Source organism: Chelmon rostratus, chromosome 21 (assembly GCF_017976325.1).
Source record: "Chelmon rostratus isolate fCheRos1 chromosome 21, fCheRos1.pri, whole genome shotgun sequence".
NCBI lineage: Eukaryota > Metazoa > Chordata > Actinopteri > Chaetodontiformes > Chaetodontidae > Chelmon > Chelmon rostratus.
This window is the reverse complement of record NC_055678.1, coordinates 12057000-12075653: the sequence shown is the minus strand read 5'-3', so window position 1 is coordinate 12075653 and position 18654 is coordinate 12057000. Positions and strand designations below refer to the sequence as shown.

Genomic DNA, 18654 nt, shown 5'->3' with positions numbered 1-18654 from the left:
AGATAAAACTTGATTTATCCCCAGTCGGGGAAATGTGGGCATTACAGCAGCATTGGGGGGAGAAAAAAAACATGCGTACATTACTTCATCACTATACTGCAAACAGTTACTTGAAACAAGAAAAATAACAATAAAAAAAGCTGCATCACTTTTTTCACTGTAAAAACCAATGCAAGCATTGGTCAGGTGGCGGCGGGAGAGCTCATGGGAAATGCAGTCTTCATTCCGGGAAACACTTCCCACTTTTGTCCACAGGGGCCGCCAAAGTCAACACAACATGAAAGTTCTTGTATTTGCATTTAAGTAAGTTACTTTTAATCTGTCGGTCGAGTCCTGGTTAAAATAGGAATTCTTATTCAATGTGTTGCTTTTACAGCTCTTTTTACTGGGAGGGAGCTGTCAGCCACTAATGAAAATTAAAGAATTTTGTGAAATTACCTTCTCCTTACCTATTTGACCAAAATATTTTCAGCCCAGGACATAGTATATTAAGATTACTTTTAAAAATGTCTTTTGTGTTTCGAGTTAAGAGTTTCACTGTTTTCTGACATTGTCTATTTGTATCATCATTAGTTATTGCCTTGGCCAGACCAAACAACCGATCAACTGAGAACAGACAGGCTAATCAATAATGAAAAGAATCATGAGATGCAGCCCTACATTAATAAATCCATCATATTAGAAAACTTGTTTCATCCTGCTTCGATTAACAGTGAGCTTATTGCAGACTGTAACTGTAAACTGTAATTAAATAAAAGCAACCCATGATGAATATCATTGGGAAAACATGCAGGATGGAAACATATTCAGAGCAACGAGCTGAGCTTCTCTAGAATAAAAATCCTGTTTTGTTCAAACCCTTGGTACTGAGGTAACCAGATATACAGCAGCTAAAAGGTGATGCATTACAAATCCAAATTCATACAGCAGACACAGGATTACAGTAAAAATGACTAGCAGCCATTGTAGCTCAGATTCTCGCTTTATTGGTCAACTTGATGAAAGACTACAAAACGAATTCACAAAAAATCTCTTTCAAGTAATCAAATCTGTACAAACCTAAACTGTATGGGGTTTTTACAGCTCTGGCTCATATGAATCTGAAGAGTCATACGCATGTGTGTATGTGTGTGTGTGTGTGTGTGTGTGTGAGGGGGGAAGCATGTGGCTTGCTCCTGTGAGACAAGGTGACACACTCCGTCCTGTTCAAGGATACCACGACGCCACACTCAGTGAGGCAAGACACTGCATGCACGCACACACACGCACACATGCACACACACCGGTGTTTGAGATTTTACAGTACAGAGGACAGGGAAAACAAAATACTTCCCCCCTCCACAAGTACACACACATCACCTGCTGGCAGGGGTTTGCTGCTAAATTCATCAGGTCAGCAATCTCCCACTGTCTCCCAAACCCTGCATTTCAGTCAAAATTACTGTACAGACAGACACTGTGGTTTCAACCTTTCCACGGGAAGAGTGGTAAGAGAGAGGGGAAAGTATAAATCTCTAATACTCTCTCACAAAATGTACACGTGCACACATGATTTTAATGCTCACCGGCAGACGAGACGCGTCCGTCATCTGCGCACGCACGCACTCACTCAGACAATTCATAACATTAAATGTTTAAGAAGTACAGATAAAAAAGGAAAAAAGCCCTGGGTATAGGTTTGATTTCTGGCTGTTTGGTGAAAGAAAGGAGAAGAGAGGTAGAGAGGGCAGGAGGGGTGGGGTTAGAGGTCGAGGGCAGACTACTGGTGTCATTTCTTAGCTTTCCTTGGGGGAGTGACTGGGCGACCAGAGCCCATGCCACCTCCACCACCATAGAACAGCTTCTTGTCTGCAGGTTTGAGAATCTGTTGAATGGAGACAAAGCAATCAACAACAAAATACTCTTTTTTTTTTGGTTGCAAATGTTGATATGCCAGATTCTGAATCTTTGGAGAGGTCTGGTTGGTGTCTTGCTTACCTGGAATGAGCACATGAGGGTCTCATCCACGCTCATCATGGCTCCGGCATTGTCAAACTCACCACAGTAGTTTGGGGCTGAGAACAGCGTCACCAGCTGCCTCTTTGCAAAGAACTCATATCCGTCCTCAACCACCTGAGATAATGGACAGGGGAATACGTTGTTTTTAAAGAGTGGGGGTCATTTCAAACAATTGCTTCCCATCTGTATACAACAAATCAGGCACAAAAATAGAACGACAGTGTTCAATTTACAGTGTTTAGCAGTTCCACTCGACTTTTCTTCCAATACTAACACCTGGACAAGCTAGTCTGATGAAAGTGCTAACTTTGCGTTCAATACAAAAAGGAGTTTATGTGAACAGAACAACATAAAAATACTGTATTTTTGCAAGTACAGTGAGCTAAAATAGTCAGTGTCAGTACATCAGTGCAGCCCCATAGTGTAAGAAGGCCTTGTGTTGGCTTCTGCAGAGGAATTTAAGTTCCTGTTTACGAACGGCACCTTGTCTCACTACCGTCCTTCATCAGCAGAGCGGCCTGGACTGCTGAGTCCAGTTACTACCAACAAGCCAGGCTAAATTAGTGTAAAAAAACCCAATGCGCTCCCAACTGTGTGTGTGTATAGTATTGTTGCCTGAAATGCCCATCCCTACTAGCAATAATACACCCTCTTAAAACAAATAGGAGTTAAGCTACATGTCATCGTCTCTATGAAACTGCTCTAAGCACAAAGTGACAATCTCCTGACATCCCATAACCAGTTTCACACCCAACTCTTGCCGGTCTAACTGGATGTTAAGAAGAGGGGTGGCTTAACTTGTCATTATTCACTTGTTAGTCGTTCATTCCCACTGCAAGAACAACAACCTTAAGAGTCAAAGTTGTGAACTCACCTGATGGGCCCGACAAATGAGGTCCATGTCGTGTTTGTGGAGGAACTTTGTGACCACGTCGGCGCCAAAAGTGAAGGAGACACCGCGGTCGTTCTCACCCCAGCCCAGCACATCTTTGTCCGGGTCAGCCCACAGCAGGTCGCACAGGAGGCCCTGGTCAGGCACATCAGTGGGGCGCATGACCCTTCGGACCTGCTCCATAGACTGGAGGTCTGGGGACAGGCCTGGAGAGGTTCAACGTAGAACAGTTAAGTGTTAGCCAGCAGAAACACTTGTGTTTCTCGATGGCCTGAAGCCTCTTTTTGGTTTGCTCTCTTTAAGCATTAATGGAGGTAAATGACATGATTTAGAACAATAACATGATATGAATAATATCTTGATATCAAGATCGCAACCAAAATAAAGTATATGTATACAAAGTTAGCATAAAAAATACAGCCCTATATATCACGATCAGCTGGAACATACAAAATGCACATTTTTCATATCTAAAACAAACAAAGTGTATATTTCTCATTATTGTGATCAAAAAAAGGATTGTGGCTTTAACTGCAATTCGCACAACAGATGAAAAACTCTAGCAAACATACAATATCTTTTCTGTGCGTTCTGTCTTATGTAACTTCATATGTTCCAGCAGGGAGATGGTGTTTACCCTCATGATTACATTACTGTTTACATATTTTGTGTAGTGGGTCTCACACACGAGATAGCTGTGACTGCCTGCTGGTGTCACGTTGTCTGGGTCCTTGGGTTCATTTGGAGGCGCCTTCTTTTTTGGTATTGCAAATAGATGCTAAAAACATATATAGTATCGGTATCTAGTTTTTACAGATGTTCTTTTTTTCCAAATCAAATGTTCTTTATTCTTTCATTGGCCCCTGCACAGAGAGATTTGTTCCTTTAATTTGCTTTTCTGAGCTGAATGTTTTGTGAGATATTGATGGTAGCATTTATTTGCAGTAGGTGTGATTAAAAATAAGAAATAAAAAGTGCTCAACAGCCATGACCGCAAGACAGGGCAAGGACACAGAAACATATACTCGAGCAAGAAATTAAGGTCCCACACAAGCCTGCAGGTCCGACCATTATGTTGATAATAACAACAGCGCAGAGGCGAGTTTGTGTGTGTGCTCTGGATAGAAGCCAAATGAACTGTTTGATGGGGATACCTCCATGGCAACAGAAGATCTTCTCATCAACAATGGCTGCAACAGGCAAACAGTTGAAGCAGTCAGTGAAGGTCTTCCACAGCTTAATGTTGTATCGCCTCTTACCTGTGGGAGGAAACCACAATTACCTGGTCACAATCTAATCTTGAGACCAATAAAATCTCAACAGCTGCACCTATTGCATCACACTAGAAACACAACAGTTTACATAATCCTGGCTCTGAATAGCAGAGAGAGGCATGTGATTAATCACTAGAGCCTGATCATGCTCCTTGGCCTGAAGCTTGTACTGAGGGGTTATCGGTGTTATGGCTTTTCTCACACCTATTAAGACACTTTCTTCATCAGGTTTAAAAGAACAGCTTTACCTCAATTTTCTTTTTATTAAATATGTTTGCATTGCGGAGTATACTAAACAATGACGGGTGAGTGACACATAAAAGTAAAAACCTGACGAAATGAGTGGTGAACCATAACAAATGCAGATGCTTTCACACAGGAACACTGCATGGTACAATTAAGCAGTCTGACATCAAATCATGCTTCGTGGCATGTCTAAAAATGCTGAGCAGGCCCAGTCGAGTCTGACTTTGTATCAAGATGGCAAGAGTACAAGATCAAAGTGACTCTGAAAGGGTTCGTTGTTGGGGCACGCATGGCAGGAGGTTCAGTCACAAAGACTGCTCAACTGGAAAGTGTTTCAATACGAACAGTGACTGGAGTGACATTTGCATTTAGATCTATGGGAAACACATCAGTAAATATGGTCCGAAATTGTGGTTGACAGCGCACATTATGGACTGTAATGCTTGTGTATTTGTGTAATAAATGAAGAAAAACAGAAGAGCAATACTTCCTCAGGCGAATGAGAACGTCAATGCAGGATGTGATCAAACTGCGTCAGCAACAGCAGTCCGCCGACAATTACATACAGAGGGATATTATAGTAGGGCTGCAGTGCATAAACCCCTCATTACAAAGATGAGTGCACATTTAAGAGTTCAGTAGTACAAAAACCACAGGCACTGGTCTACAGAGATGTTGAAACAAAAGTTATACGGTAAGATGACTCATCCTTTACCATATTCTCAAAAAGGGTGAATGCATTTGTGGTATACACCAAGAGAACAGTATGGGCCTGACTGCTTGACCCCTACAGTAAGGGGATCTGGTGGCTATGTTAAGCTGTGGGGGACATTTTGCTATCACAGTTTGGGTCCATTTGTACCCTTAGAGGGTAGGGTCAGCGCAAATCAATTTAAAGTTGTTCTGAGTGAACCCCTTTTTCATATGATGAAACATTTCTACCCTAGTGGGAGTGGTCTGTTCCAGTATGACAAGGTCCCCCTATGACCAGGGCACGAGGGGCCACAAAATGGCTTCTTGAGTATGAAAATGATGTGAATCATATGCAATGCCCTTCTCAACCCAGTTCAACAAATACAGTGTTCTCCACTATTACACTATTGTGAAAACATCAAATGAGGGAATATCTTTTGGAAGAAAGGTATTACATCATTACAGTGGAGTTCTAGAGACTTGTACGTTCAGCTGCTGCTGTTCTGGTGGCACTAAGACATCTTTGGTTTTTCCTCTAATTTGTCACTCTTCTGCACATTTGTATACTCATTAAGTGAAGGACACATTTTTGTTCGTTAACGCCAATAACTTCCAGCAACTGGTAAAAGCTGATGGAAACAGAGGGGGTTATTTAGTTAATGTGGTTAAATCGTTGCTCAACTATACCTCTGTGACTCATTAATAGTCTTTAGATGCAGACAGTAAAATAAATGGTTAGTGAAAACATCCTGTGAATTTTGGTGTCTACCAGCCAGAGTAGTCTGTATAAAAAAAGATGTGTTTACGTCTTCACTCCAAAAAACATGTTGTGAAACATACCCATCAAGATGATCATTATAAACAAGAAGAACTAATCAATACTTTTTCAAAATAGACAATACATTTATCATAAAATACCTCGGATATTAAAAATAATGCACTGTAAACTTGCAGATTACACAGGAAAACAGGCATCACTTTTCAATAAAGCAGCCCTGATTTTAAAAATATAGTGGGCAACAGTGCTTGTTTACTTATAAATAAATATATTGATTTTTGTCTACTCTTTACACTACTTTCACATTTACAATTTTGACATTTGAGACAGAAGTCCACAGGCTTGGACTTGGTCAAGAATAATGTTTGTCTGTATCTGTATGCATGCCATATGACTTACACTCATCGTAGAAGCCATATATTCTGTTAATGGAGGCGCACTCATGGTTTCCTCTCAGCAGAAAGAAGTTTTCTGGGTATTTGATCTTGTAAGCCAGTAACAGGCAGATGGTCTCCAGGGACTGCTTGCCTCTGTCTACATAGTCCCCCAGGAACAGGTAGTTGCTCTCTGGTGGAAAGCCCCCATATTCAAACAGCCTCAGCAGATCATAGTATTGCCCATGAACATCACCTGGTGAGAGAAACAGTATTAGAGTGGAGACATTTCTGTTGGTCAAAGGTGTGATCATGCCAGGTGTATGTGCACAACAGAAGGTAAAGGACTTGGATAGAGGTACAACAATACTTGACACGTGCAAATGACCAACAACACTTCAGGCCATGCATTATTCCAAATGAACACTGTGTTATTTCGGTGTTGCTTGACTTGACTTGTGTGATGAGACTCAGTGAATGTGCAAGTTTGGATGTAGTATGAGAATGGTGGAGATTTTCACTGCATTGCAAACTTGGCCTGTTCCTAAAACTTTGCAGACTGTTGCTTTAAACTAGTGTTATTCCATTAAGTGGCATCAGCAATATGTCGCAGGAGGGCAATTCCAGGGAGACTTGGAGTGCAAAACAGCACTGCACTGGCAAGTCAATATTATCACTTTATCCCTATAGTTCTGTAATTATGTGGCAAGGTCAGTGTAAAGGACAGCATTATATGTTGTTCTCAACACTGTTTTCTTTTTGAATTAAACAGATTTAATCAACTATCCTTTGAAAGCCATCTGGTATTGAGAATGCTTAATATAATGTTAATGTAAGCTTTAGTCCAGCACTATGAGCTACAACAGGCATCTAAGATTGTTTGTAAATGCTGTGCGTGTAAATGCTATGCAACCACGCTTGAGAATTCCCTGGACTCTAAGGAACACAACTAAGCCTCACCACAAATCTTGAGGGGCGCCTCAAGTTCGAGCAGGATTGGCTGGCTGAGGAAGATCTCCCGGGATTTGAGGCAGAGACCACGGATTTCATTCTCTGTCAGCTGAACATTTTTGCCAGGTCTGGAGCCTTTCACTGTGAGAGAAAAATGCAACGAGTGAGAAATAGCACAATGGAAACAATGAACTATAAACACTGCAGAGTTTATTATTCATACTTACTTGTAACATGGAATAGATAGTAAAACTATGCTATTCAAAAATGCTGAGCAAAAATATAAGAATATTTGGAAAAGAATGCCAAGTGAGAGACTGCGTTTTATTTCTAAAATGAAAATACACCCTAAAAGAGAATTCAAATGTTCTGGGCAAAATGGGGCAGACTGCCATGGACAGTTAGCACATGTTAATATGCAGTGTGCACACTGTTCAGACTTCAATCATGAACCCTTTCCTCTATCATCGGAGCCACCATGACCCCCCGCCCCCAAAAAAGGGCCTTCTTTATCCAATTTGCAGGACCTTTTGTTCGTTTTCTTAAACTTACACTTTAACTTAGAGTATTCACTGTGTTTTGTTTTGGATGACTTCCAATTTTTAAATTCACTCAAGAAGCAGAAAAACAGATTCTAGGTTTAGAGTCATTTAGAGACAAATCCCATAAATGGTGAAGATTATGTGGAACAACTCATGATCTCTCTGTTACCACCCAGAATGCTGTTAATTGATATGAGACATTTTTCAAATTACATTTCTGAGTCCGCCATACAAAAATAACTGGTTTAGACGCAAATATCAAGCAGAAATACTACAGGATCACTATGGACTAACTCAAAGAATGCCACCTGATGACACGGAATAATAAATCTGAGCTATGTTCCCATTTCCAGTCCGGAATGTATATAACGTAATATTTTGCCCTTACTGCCCAAAAGCATTTAGCTAGAAGGAAAAGTCAATATTGTTCAAGGATACAGGCATGTTGTGGACAACACACTGAAGAAAATATGTACATAGCTCGAATAAATGTTACATAATTTCTTAAGTAACGTTACTAAATTCAGGAGAACGACATTAACAATGTACGTTAACATTAATGTGCGAATACTTTGTCGGCCAAAGTAAAACATAAATATAAACGTTTACTCAGAATATAATGTCGAAGACTGGGAACAACACAGACTAGTTTAAAGCTAAAAGGATACTACTGACCAAACATAACTGACGGTCAATTCAAATTCTGTGTTTCGTTAGCAAGAAGCAAAACGATGAACTTAACTGGCTAACATAGCATATGTGGCTATCGTTGTCTAGCCTGTTAGCTAAAATGGCTACCTCGGTGAATAAATATCGAGCGAAATACTGTTTTAACTTACCTTCCAGCAGACGTTGTATAATGGAATCGATGTTCAACTTATCGGCTTCTGCCATGCTATTCCTCTATTCTGGTCGGTTTCTAATAACTCCTACCAATTTAAGACGTAATGACTGTTAACTGGCTATTGAGTTACCGTTAGCTCAACTAGTTTTGCGTTAATCGGCTATCGTTAGCCCACTAGCTAGCTAACCTTGGGGCAGAATTGGCAACCTCAAAATCTGAGGCTGGACGATAAACTGTTAAATGTGTGATGGCTGTCATGTACTTCAGAAATCCGCCTTAGTCACCTATTTTACATTAGATATCCGAATTCACTTAAAGCATTCGTCTTTTCTCGTGACAACGACGTTTCTGCCGTAGCTACTAGCACCATGCCATCGACAAAAAAAGGCTAGACGAGCGTTAGCTCGAAGCAAGGTTGAACGGAAGAGGGCAGACCATTCCCGCGCGCCTATAGGCGAGTTTTGCCAGTAGGCGGTGTTTGCGGGAGCCATTATTCTCTCAGATTGGCTGTTTTTAACGTCGGTCAGCATTTACTTATCTCAAACCACAATGTAAAAAGGGCAATCGTCCGCGGATATAACGCTATCTTTCATTTTGGCGGCCTTAGATTGAAGATTATATCAAGCAATGCAAGATGAATCGTGTTTGTCGACATTTACTCAAATATTCGTCTTTGTATCGCTCTGTATTTGTTGCGCAGTAAAGCGACACCCACGGAAGTGACCAAGATGGGAAGAATCGACGACGTATTTTGGCATGACGCAATGTCCTAGCGCCTGGCAACACGCACGGAGTGATTCATTCTCAAGTTGAGAGATGGCTTAGCTACTTTGTTAATTCACTAAGATAAACATGACTCTAACTCGGTTAAATGTTAACTCCTATACTTTACGCTAGTTATACATTCGGTTTTATTTTATAAGCATCCGACCATGAAGTTGCTCCATAAAGACATTGAAAAAGATAATGCCGGGTGAGTGACTGGCGTTAGCTAATGTTAGCAAGCTAACCAGCATGCTATTTTGCAGCTGACTACATGTGTCATGTTGTAATTTACATTTACCTGTACCAGCAGAGACGTGGGGAGTTTAAGATTAGTGTGGAATAGTCTCGTTTGTAGTTGATTTGTAATACCACACACGACACAATATATCACAACATGAGCACAGACTGTATAATTTAGACTGTGGATATAGCTTTCGCTGTAATGACTGAGCATACGAGTCCCCAGTGAGTTAACAATACAAACCCAGATTGTGTGAAGATTGATGTACACTCCAGAATTGCTGTAACAGAACGGATGCTCCTGCATCATTGCACCATATGTGCACAAGAATGGCTTGACATCTTAAAAAAAGAGCACATCCACACTTTAATGTTGTGATAACCACACCTGAAGCTGACGTATTGATGGCTGTCCTTCTTCAGTCAGGTGACTCTGATGCCAGAGGAGGCAGAGGATATGTGGCACACCTACAACCTGCTGCAAGTGGGTGACAGCTTGAGAGCCTCCACTATCAGGTAACCACTAAATTTGATTACATGAGGGTGACAGATGAAGCCCTGTAGTGCACACCGGGGTTTTCCGGGACTGTGGAGAAATAGTTTGGCTTTGCTATCTTGTAGCACTGCAGAATTGGCGATTCAGCACCTTTCTGAGTCTGTTTCATTTGTCAGTTGAAAACGAGTCAAGTCTGCCACTCTGTGCATTTGTATGTATCAAAAAAAGCAACACAAGGTTTAGTATCCCTCCACCTTCGTTAACCAATGATCAGATTTGATACACACCTTACGTAATCAATGCTGCCAGCTACACAGGTTGACTTGTAGTAACATGACAGATTTAGATTGGAAAGTTGCAACAGGAAGCTTTATTTACACATGACTTCTTCTATTGCAAGAATTCTGTTTTTGCAAGACCACAAATTCCCAGCTCTGTCTTGAATTCCTTCAACCATAAAAGTAATTCAGATTGACTTCAGCCATATATCTCGATTATTATAGGAATCACAATAATGTTTGTGCATTATTTGTGCAGTTTCTGTCAAAATGATGCTACAGAAAGATTCCATGTTGTTAAAAAAACTAAAAACACTCAAGCTTCTAGCTGTATCTAAACTTTAAACCTTTGAAAACACAACATTTACAGACTCCCTCCCTCATACCCTGCATACTGTTATTGGCTGGGGGCAACACACCCACTGTCCAAAGGTTGACCCCAGACCCAGAAACAACCAGAATACAGCAAAATGAGAAAATACAGGCGGTGGACATAATGATCTCTGCAGATAGAGACACCATCACACACTTGTCATGGGTCCTTCTCAAAATCCTTCTCATTCTGCCTCCAAGTCACTCTGTATTTGTAAAAAAATTGTGCTTGTTTATCAGGTTTCCATCTTCTTCTCTCACTCGTTCTGACTCTGTATCACTCAGTGAGTTTTGGTCTCTGAAACACACAGAATTTGCCATCAGAGCTGCTCAAGTCCCTTTCTCACCCCTTGCCCCCCTGTGCCACAGGAAGGTGCAGACAGAGTCCACCACTGGAAGTGTGGGCAGCTCCAGAGTTCGGACTACTCTCACTTTATGTGTGGAGACTATCGACTTTGACTCCCAGGCCTGCCAGCTGAGAGTAAAGGGCACTAACATTGAGGAGAACCAGTATGTCAAGGTCTGGTATTTCTAAGCAACCTGACAGTTGCAGTCACGTCACATTAATGACTGGCTTTTTAAAGTGGAGCAGAGGGAATAGAGTTATAAGATTAGGAAAGCACAGAGATTGAAATGAAGATTTTCGGAGTAATCAGAGATCAAGACACATGTAGGTTTTTCCAGATTAAGAGTCAGATTTACTCTATATTTCAAAAGTAACACAGAAGGTCAGTTTCTTTTGTTCTCACAAGCAGAATCCCATGTCGAAGAATAACATCAGTGTCATTTATTCCTTTTCCTTCTCAATCATCAGAAAAGCTCTTCTGCATGCTTTTGTCATTGCCTGGTATACTATTCAGTTTGTCTTAATGTTAACTCCTGTTTGATGTAAGTTGTTGATTATGTTCTTTTCTTCACTCATCAGATGGGAGCTTACCACACTATTGAGCTCGAGCTCAACAGGAAGTTCACCCTAGCTAAAAAGAGCTGGGACAGCGTTGTGCTGGACAGAATCGGTAAGCAGGTGCTGCTGTTTGACTGAGATTTCAATTTGTTAAATTCGATCAGAATAATCACAGCAGAAAATATGAGCTTGTCTCATTCTCGTGTTTGGCCCATTTAAGCTCACACTTCCCACTTGCAAACAGTAATCAAATGGACTCACAAGTATCTTGTTTACCAGACAGAATTTCATGGGCTTTAGCAACTGCACACACAGCTGCCAGAATCTCAGCATCTATTTCCTTATACAGATAAAACTGCATGTCAGCGTCATGTCTTGTATTTGATTCAGATTTGCTCACACTCCTAACAGACTGCCAGCAGTTCTCTTGAAAGTAGTCATTTGATGAGCACGCAAATGTGAATAGCATTTTTCACATCTGACCAACTGAACCAAACCAAAGAAATGAACACTCGTGAGTTTAAACAAAGTTTTCCATAGTTGGAGATGTTTGCTTGTCTTAGTGAGTCTAGGTTACTTTCCACATGGACTGTTGTGGACAGTCTGTTTGGTTTTAATACCGTTATTAACCACAACAACTTTAACATTCTGCTGAGTAGCTTCACATGTTTTCACTCAAAGAAAACACAGACCTTTGCCTCTTTCTGTCAGACAAATAACTGAAGTGAGCCAATGTGGTTAAAACGACAGAGTACAAATTGCGTCCAGATGTTGAAGAGTTCAGATCCTGTTAAAGGTTAAAAGCTGGTTTGACAAGTTTACGTGCATATTACAGGAAATGCACAGTCCTCTTGTTCGTGTATTTTCATTACCGGCAAAGAGAGAGTGTTGCCATGGGAACAGGATAGGGGAAACAGGAGGGAAGCTGACAGATGAGCTTCATGCATTTGAGTCATTGCTGTTGTAATTTTAACCACAACTTAAATCTAAGTAGCAAGTGTGTGAAATTCGTAGCTCAGATCAACTACATGCATTAAGTTAAAGTACAACATAATAATTAATAGTAAAACTGTAATAAGACATTTGTTGCTAACTTCACAAAACACCTGCTACCTCAGATGATCCATTTATCGTTGCCGTGTCTACCCTTTAGAGCAGGCCTGTGATGCAACCCAGAAGGCAGACGTGGCGGCTGTGGTAATGCAGGAGGGTCTGGCCAACCTGGTGCTGGTGACCCCCGCCATGACTCTGCTCCGTGCAAAAGTGGAGCTCACCATCCCTCGCAAGAGAAGGGGAAGCTGCACTCAGCACGAGAAGGTCGGTCAGCTCTCTTTGACCGCACAGCCTTAACGAGCTTAGGACTTGGATGGTGTTGAATGGGTGGTGGATGTGAATGGGTGAGAGAATAAAGTCAGCAAGTGTAGGTAGCGTGTTGTTTTTTTTAAGTGTGATTTTTGAAAAAACAAACAAAACCATTGTGTTATACTGTGGTTGATACAGTAACTAGATGTCACAGCCCCTCAGCATTTGGATCTGTCATGTCGGCCGATGTCAAACTATCTGTCGCTCTGTTTGCAGGCGCTGGAGAGGTTCTATGAGGCCGTGATGCAAGCGATTCTCCGCCACATCAATTTTGATGGTATTGCTGCTATGCAGACACAAACAAGCTCTTACACATGCATGGACGTACAGTATGTTCCTGTTTTGTGTCTCACGCTTCTCCCTTTTTAATTTGTTGTTCCTATAAGTTGTGAACGTCTCGTCTACAATGTATGTCATTTTTATAGCCCCTTTGTGATTTATCATTGCTGCCACATAATCTGTGTTTTTTGTTTCTGTTTTAAGAAATTAAACATTAGAATGGATGATTTTGAATTTCCCACTTTCCCTCTGGTAGTGGTGAAGTGCGTCCTGGTTGCCAGTCCAGGGTTTGTGAGGGACCAGTTCATCACCTACCTCTTCAAAGAGGCGGTGCGACAAGACAACAAGATCCTGCTGGAGAATCGACCCAAATTCATGCTGGTCCACTCGTCATCAGGTCACAAGTACTCCCTCAAAGGTACGAGTTGGTGGGCTCTGAGAATAAAACAATCACATCTTATTGCAAGGTGAAAACTCAGTTTTGCTGTTGTTTTGCAGAAATCCTTTCTGATCCCGCTGTGACAAGTCGGCTTTCTGACACCAAGGTGATTGTCTTGTAAACAAATGCAGTCAAGTAAAAAAAAAGTCACTGTCCGCTATATCTTACTACATCAACTGGCCTTTATGTTTAACTTTCAGGCAGCAGGGGAGGTGAAAGCCCTGGAGGATTTCTATAAGATGCTCCAACATGAGCCTGACAGAGCCTTTTACGGGTGAGTGCTGATGGACCAGACCAGCCAACAGGCGCAGAGTCCTCATTTATTCATACTGATAATCAGCAACCTTTGTATCTTTGCTTTCCCACAGACTGGCTCATGTGGAGAGAGCTGCCGACGCCCTCGCCATTGATACCTTGTTGATAAGCGATAAGCTGTTCAGGTACACACTGAGAGAGATTGCTTGTTTTTGGCACAGATCTCTAGGTTATCTATTTAATAACGGGGTAGGCTGAAATTTATGTTGAGCTGCTGCCAGCCAACATTTCCAGCAGTTTGTCTAACCTGTATCCCAGGCATGTCCAAACTATTCCATAAAGGGTCGTGTGGCTGCAGGTTTTTGTTCCAACCAATCAAGAATGGTTTGAACTTGCCTGCTCTACACAATCAAAAACTGCCATCAGAATAATTTAAGATGTTACCTTTTACTCATCTTTTCACATATATCTTGACGTAGCATCTCTGTTGGCTTTAAACGGATTGCTTGTGATGTAAGCAAACAGTAAGGAACAATCACATCTGCTCTGTGTGTCAATGCACGTTTTGTGTGTCTCGGTGCGTACGTCCAGACATCAGGATATCCCCACGAGGAGTCGTTACGTTCGGTTGGTGGACAACGTGAGAGACAATGGCGGCAATGTCAGGTACAGATCCTCTTTGAAAGGACAGACTGTGTTAACATTCACCAAGAACAACGTCCTTTGCCAGCCTAAAGAGTTTTCTCTCTCGTTTTGTCATGCAGAATTTTCTCAAGCCTTCATGTTTCTGGTGAACGTAAGTTATAAAAGCATTCTGATTTTTGTTCTTTCTACATTAAAACGACATGCAAGTTTATTTGACGGAATCATTAACAAGCATAATCTAGTGGCTTGTGATTATGTGAAGTCTTCTTGTAAAGTAATGTTAACATTCAGTGTTCCTCATCAGAACGCACTGTGGATGTCCTTGAAGCCAAACAGACGTGTTGAGTGTATTTCAGTCCCCACAAAACATTTACGGGGCCAGTTTTTAAATATTTCACACCTCCATCGTTTACGTCCTCGTTTGCCAGCTTGCAGTCTTCTTCTTCACTTACTTTCTTGCATGCATGTGCGTCCTTATGCACACCACTCCATGGTGCCACTAGAGGTTAAAAACTCCACAGGGTACTTTTACGTAAGTGCAGCTCTGTAGGGTTTATTCCATAATTCTAACTTGAAAACAGCATGACTAAAATAACACCAACATGCCGTCAGGTCTACTCTGTAAATATTTGATACTGTAAGGGGAACTTAATTTACTGCTGTCATTTAAGGCCCTAACTTCAACTTTACTGATGACGTCCTCACTTTAACAAGTCAAGAATGGACAGAATCAGTTCCTCAGCTGGAATAGTGCATTTTGCTCTTTTGTACTGTATCAGCCTGAAGTACCATCTCTATGTCGATATACCCTTGATTGTCTCCTCAGAACTGACTCAGCTGAGCGGAGTGGCTGCCATCCTGCGGTTTCCCATTGCCGACCTATCAGAGGCTGAGGACGACAGCAGCTCAGACGAAGACTGATCCACGGAAATGGACTAGAAAAGAAGAGGTAGCTCGTCCAGTGTTGCGGATAACACAAGAATGCATTGACTCAGAGCATTGTAAAACAATAAAAGCTGCTGTGTTATGAGCTAAGTACTTGGCCCCTGCAATATCCACACCTCTTTCAAGTCTAATCTGCACACCTGTTTTCTTAAAGTTGCCATATTTTCAAGTAAATTGATGCAGTTTTTGGTGCTGTGATGCTTTTAGTTTGAAGTAGCAGGTTAAGATAATGCCTGAAAGGTCTAAGTTAATAAGAATGCCAATGAAACAAACTGTTGCCAAATCCAAATGAAAGCAGTTAAAATTTTACTGACATTTAGCAATGGAAAAAAAGTTTTATTTTCTTCTAAGTGTACATACAATATATCTCTCTTGCAATTAAACAGCAGAAGCATTCAACCACTGTGTTATTGCACTTTGTCACAAGAACTATTCGCAACACGCAAGAATGAAACACAAGTTGAAGCAAGATATAAAAATATATAGTTTATTGCATTCAATAATTTTATTTTCCATTTAAAAACTATTTTGGTTATGGGTAATATGACCCAAAACTACTGCATTCCAACAAACTAAAAATCAAGTATGCTCAGGATTTTTAATTCCACAGTTACAACACTGTAAGTTCCTCTTATTCTCTTCTGGCAAAATGTCAAACTGCAAACTTCCCTTGCAAAGAATTTCAGCAGCTAGAACTAAAGTGCATTTAGAAACAACTTGCATCTCTTCTCTTTTTACTTTACTTCTCCTGCCTCACTGACTCCTAAATCTCTTTTTTATTAGTGGGTGTGAGTGCACGTGTGTGTAGCTGATACACTTTGCGTCACTCAGCAGGACACTGGTAGGACTTAATCCAGGCTAAATCCTCCAGTGTACCCCAATGCAGGTAGATAATTGAGCAAATAACCATGACATGCATTATCTGGTGGCTGTTGCCCCAGTTGTCAAACCGGCCCGGGACGAAGCGCTCGGGAATCTGGATGATGTTGACCAGCCCTCCCAGTACAGCCAGTGAGTCCATGATGATGAAGAGCCGGAGGGAGTTGGGGCTGCCCACCCCACTGCCGTACACCCGGAATAGGAAGAGGCTGAAACGGAACAGGCCCTGCCAGACGAAAGCTCTCAGGCGCAGGACGTTCGTACGGGCCGTGGTGGCACAGTATATACCATAGGCCGACAGGAGGATGTAGGCCAGCAAGGCGGCGTGTCGCATGGCAGGGTAGCAAAGAAGAGTGATATGGATAATGGGAAGGGCCCCTGGTGACGAGGGAAAATATGCCAGTGAGTTATTATTAGCAAAAGATGGGGCAGATTTAGACATGCATCAGCGACCTACCCAGCGTGTTCACCAGGCAGACCCCGAACATGTCCAGGGAGAGCAGGGTGTCGTACACATGTTCTCCTCCTATATGGTTCATGAAAACATGGTAGACCACAGAGCCAACGGTGGGGCAGAGGCAGGCCAGGTAGTGGACCACACAGATCCAGACACTGTCCACCTCCATCCAGGGGATACTAAAAGGCAGCAGCACCAAGAAGAGGAAAAAAGGGATGCCTGAGGCGACCAGAAGATTAGGAGTTGAAAGAAGGGAAAAAGATGAGATAAAACAAGAAAATTTAAAAAGTTTCAAGGTTTGTAGCCTGCTGCATGTAGTGAGTTTTTATATAGCGAGCAGGTGCAATTACATATCACAGATTAGAATGAGGAATCGAATAGTCTAGAACAGTTTTCAAGGAACAGTGTTAAATATGTTGGCTACATGCATGGAGAAACCAGAGCAACACTCTACAGCTAACACCCTTCACTTGCCCTTAGCAAGAGTGTTAGCCTTAATGAACTTATGGGATCGCCAATTAAGGGGAAAATGGAGCGTGAAAGTGTATTTTAGCTCATGCACAGTTTAGTTTCCATCTTTGCTTTGAGTTTGCACAACTTGAGTCGTGTTTACATTTCCAAGTCTTCCAACAACAGCAACCAAATTTGGAAAGTATGTGAAGATATTATCAAAATTCTGCAACTGTTCTCAATCTTTGCAATGTTCATCTCCAGGATGCTTTTCCCACGATATATATGAGCATTTGCACCTGAAGTCATTGGCCAGCCACACACCTTTAAAGACCTTGTTAACGGTAGGTTATTTCCAGGGCAGGGATTCCCAGGGCAGATTACAGTTAATTCCCCACATCCTCATTACACACTTGTCAAGTACGCTTTCAACTGGCCATAAGTGAGAGTTGTGGATATCTGATCTGTTTTGTTTGTGCAGCCCTTATGAGTTAAGTGGATACGAAGTGAGAAACATTTGCTGTGTATTTAACTGCAAAGATGTGTTTTAACATAATTCAGATGTACTATTCCTAAAGAAATAATAGCTGCAAGGCAATGCACAGTTAGTTTCTGGACTTACCATGGGTGTATATGTTTCCCAGCTCATTGTGCATGTAGAAGATGCTCCTGAGGCACTCTTGAGCCGTGGACACTGGGCGGTAACCTGTCAGGACATACTTGTTGAACTGAAGGTGTGTAGGGGTCTTTGCCAAGTCCAACAGCCGCGGTCCTTCATAAAGCACCATCACGACTTCCTGCAGCCAATGCCCTCACATTTATATTGTTGACAGTACAGGTTCCTCACATTTACATCCTAAACGAGGCCACACTCAGGACTCTGAGGCACGATCATGACCGCAACTGGCCGGAAATTCTGGTGCTTGAATCCATCGTTGGACAGGTGTAATTCCAAGCAAGCAACCTGTTGAGCTGGCAAAGTGGCATGCTTTCAGTCGGACCAATCAGCAAAGGGTTCTTATCCCTAAGCTGGGGTAATCCTCACAAAAAGCCATGTGCACTAGGGCAGCTGTTGCTTGTCGTGGCTCATAACGGACTCACACCTCAACTTCCTAGTGAACATATATTCTTTATTTCCTGTATTGTAGAGTGCACACATGTTCCTATTCTCCATGCACGTATGCAACTGTGCAGCAGAATGATCTGGGGCAACTTTAAGATGTGCTTGTTTTTCTTAATCACAGTTTACAACAGTCTGTATTCATTCTACATAATATTCTGTAATACACTAAATGT

The 18654-nt window shown here is 41.7% G+C and overlaps 3 protein-coding genes across 3 annotated transcripts; 1 reads left to right on the top strand and 2 right to left on the bottom strand.

Moving 5' to 3' along the window:
- Positions 1-970: 970 nt before the first annotated feature.
- ppp1cab (protein phosphatase 1, catalytic subunit, alpha isozyme b) lies at positions 971-8990 on the bottom strand. The gene is made up of 7 exons (XM_041962299.1): positions 8588-8990; positions 7216-7347; positions 6281-6511; positions 4045-4149; positions 2873-3096; positions 1978-2112; positions 971-1864 (listed from the first exon to the last, which is right to left on the bottom strand). The coding sequence occupies exons 1-7, from the start codon at positions 8640-8642 to the stop codon at positions 1769-1771; spliced, it is 978 nt and encodes a 325-aa protein (XP_041818233.1). The 5' UTR covers positions 8643-8990; the 3' UTR covers positions 971-1768.
- Positions 8991-9245: 255 nt separating this feature from the next.
- Positions 9246-16026, top strand: pelo (pelota mRNA surveillance and ribosome rescue factor). The gene is made up of 13 exons (XM_041962417.1): positions 9246-9565; positions 10021-10113; positions 11113-11263; positions 11669-11759; positions 12801-12964; positions 13226-13286; positions 13545-13706; positions 13787-13833; positions 13928-14001; positions 14096-14167; positions 14574-14648; positions 14747-14778; positions 15454-16026. The coding sequence occupies exons 1-13, from the start codon at positions 9525-9527 to the stop codon at positions 15546-15548; spliced, it is 1158 nt and encodes a 385-aa protein (XP_041818351.1). The 5' UTR covers positions 9246-9524; the 3' UTR covers positions 15549-16026.
- A 12-nt stretch (positions 16027-16038) lies between these two features.
- LOC121624624 (progestin and adipoQ receptor family member 4) lies at positions 16039-18424 on the bottom strand. Its single transcript, XM_041962418.1, has 3 exons — positions 17981-18424; positions 16909-17127; positions 16039-16829 (listed from the first exon to the last, which is right to left on the bottom strand). Exons 1-3 carry the CDS (start codon positions 18144-18146, stop codon positions 16396-16398), a joined length of 819 nt encoding a protein of 272 aa, XP_041818352.1. The 5' UTR covers positions 18147-18424; the 3' UTR covers positions 16039-16395.
- Positions 18425-18654: the final 230 nt, after the last annotated feature.

Coding starts and splice junctions, on each gene's coding strand:
- LOC121624624 (XM_041962418.1), bottom strand. CDS start 18,146: ATGGTGCTTTATGAAGGACCGCGGCTGTTGGACTTGGCAAAGACCCCT. Junction 17,128..17,980: donor GGGAAACATATACACCCATG/GTAAGTCCAGAA, acceptor TGGTCGCCTCAG/GCATCCCTTTTTTCCTCTTC. Junction 16,830..16,908: donor CTGCCTGGTGAACACGCTGG/GTAGGTCGCTGA, acceptor CCTCGTCACCAG/GGGCCCTTCCCATTATCCAT.
- ppp1cab (XM_041962299.1), bottom strand. CDS start 8,642: ATGGCAGAAGCCGATAAGTTGAACATCGATTCCATTATACAACGTCTG. Junction 4,150..6,280: donor ATATGGCTTCTACGATGAGT/GTAAGTCATATG, acceptor TTCCTCCCACAG/GTAAGAGGCGATACAACATT. Junction 2,113..2,872: donor TCATTTGTCGGGCCCATCAG/GTGAGTTCACAA, acceptor CCATTATCTCAG/GTGGTTGAGGACGGATATGA.
- pelo (XM_041962417.1), top strand. CDS start 9,525: ATGAAGTTGCTCCATAAAGACATTGAAAAAGATAATGCCGG. Junction 10,114..11,112: donor TTGAGAGCCTCCACTATCAG/GTAACCACTAAA, acceptor CCTGTGCCACAG/GAAGGTGCAGACAGAGTCCA. Junction 11,264..11,668: donor AGGAGAACCAGTATGTCAAG/GTCTGGTATTTC, acceptor TTCACTCATCAG/ATGGGAGCTTACCACACTAT.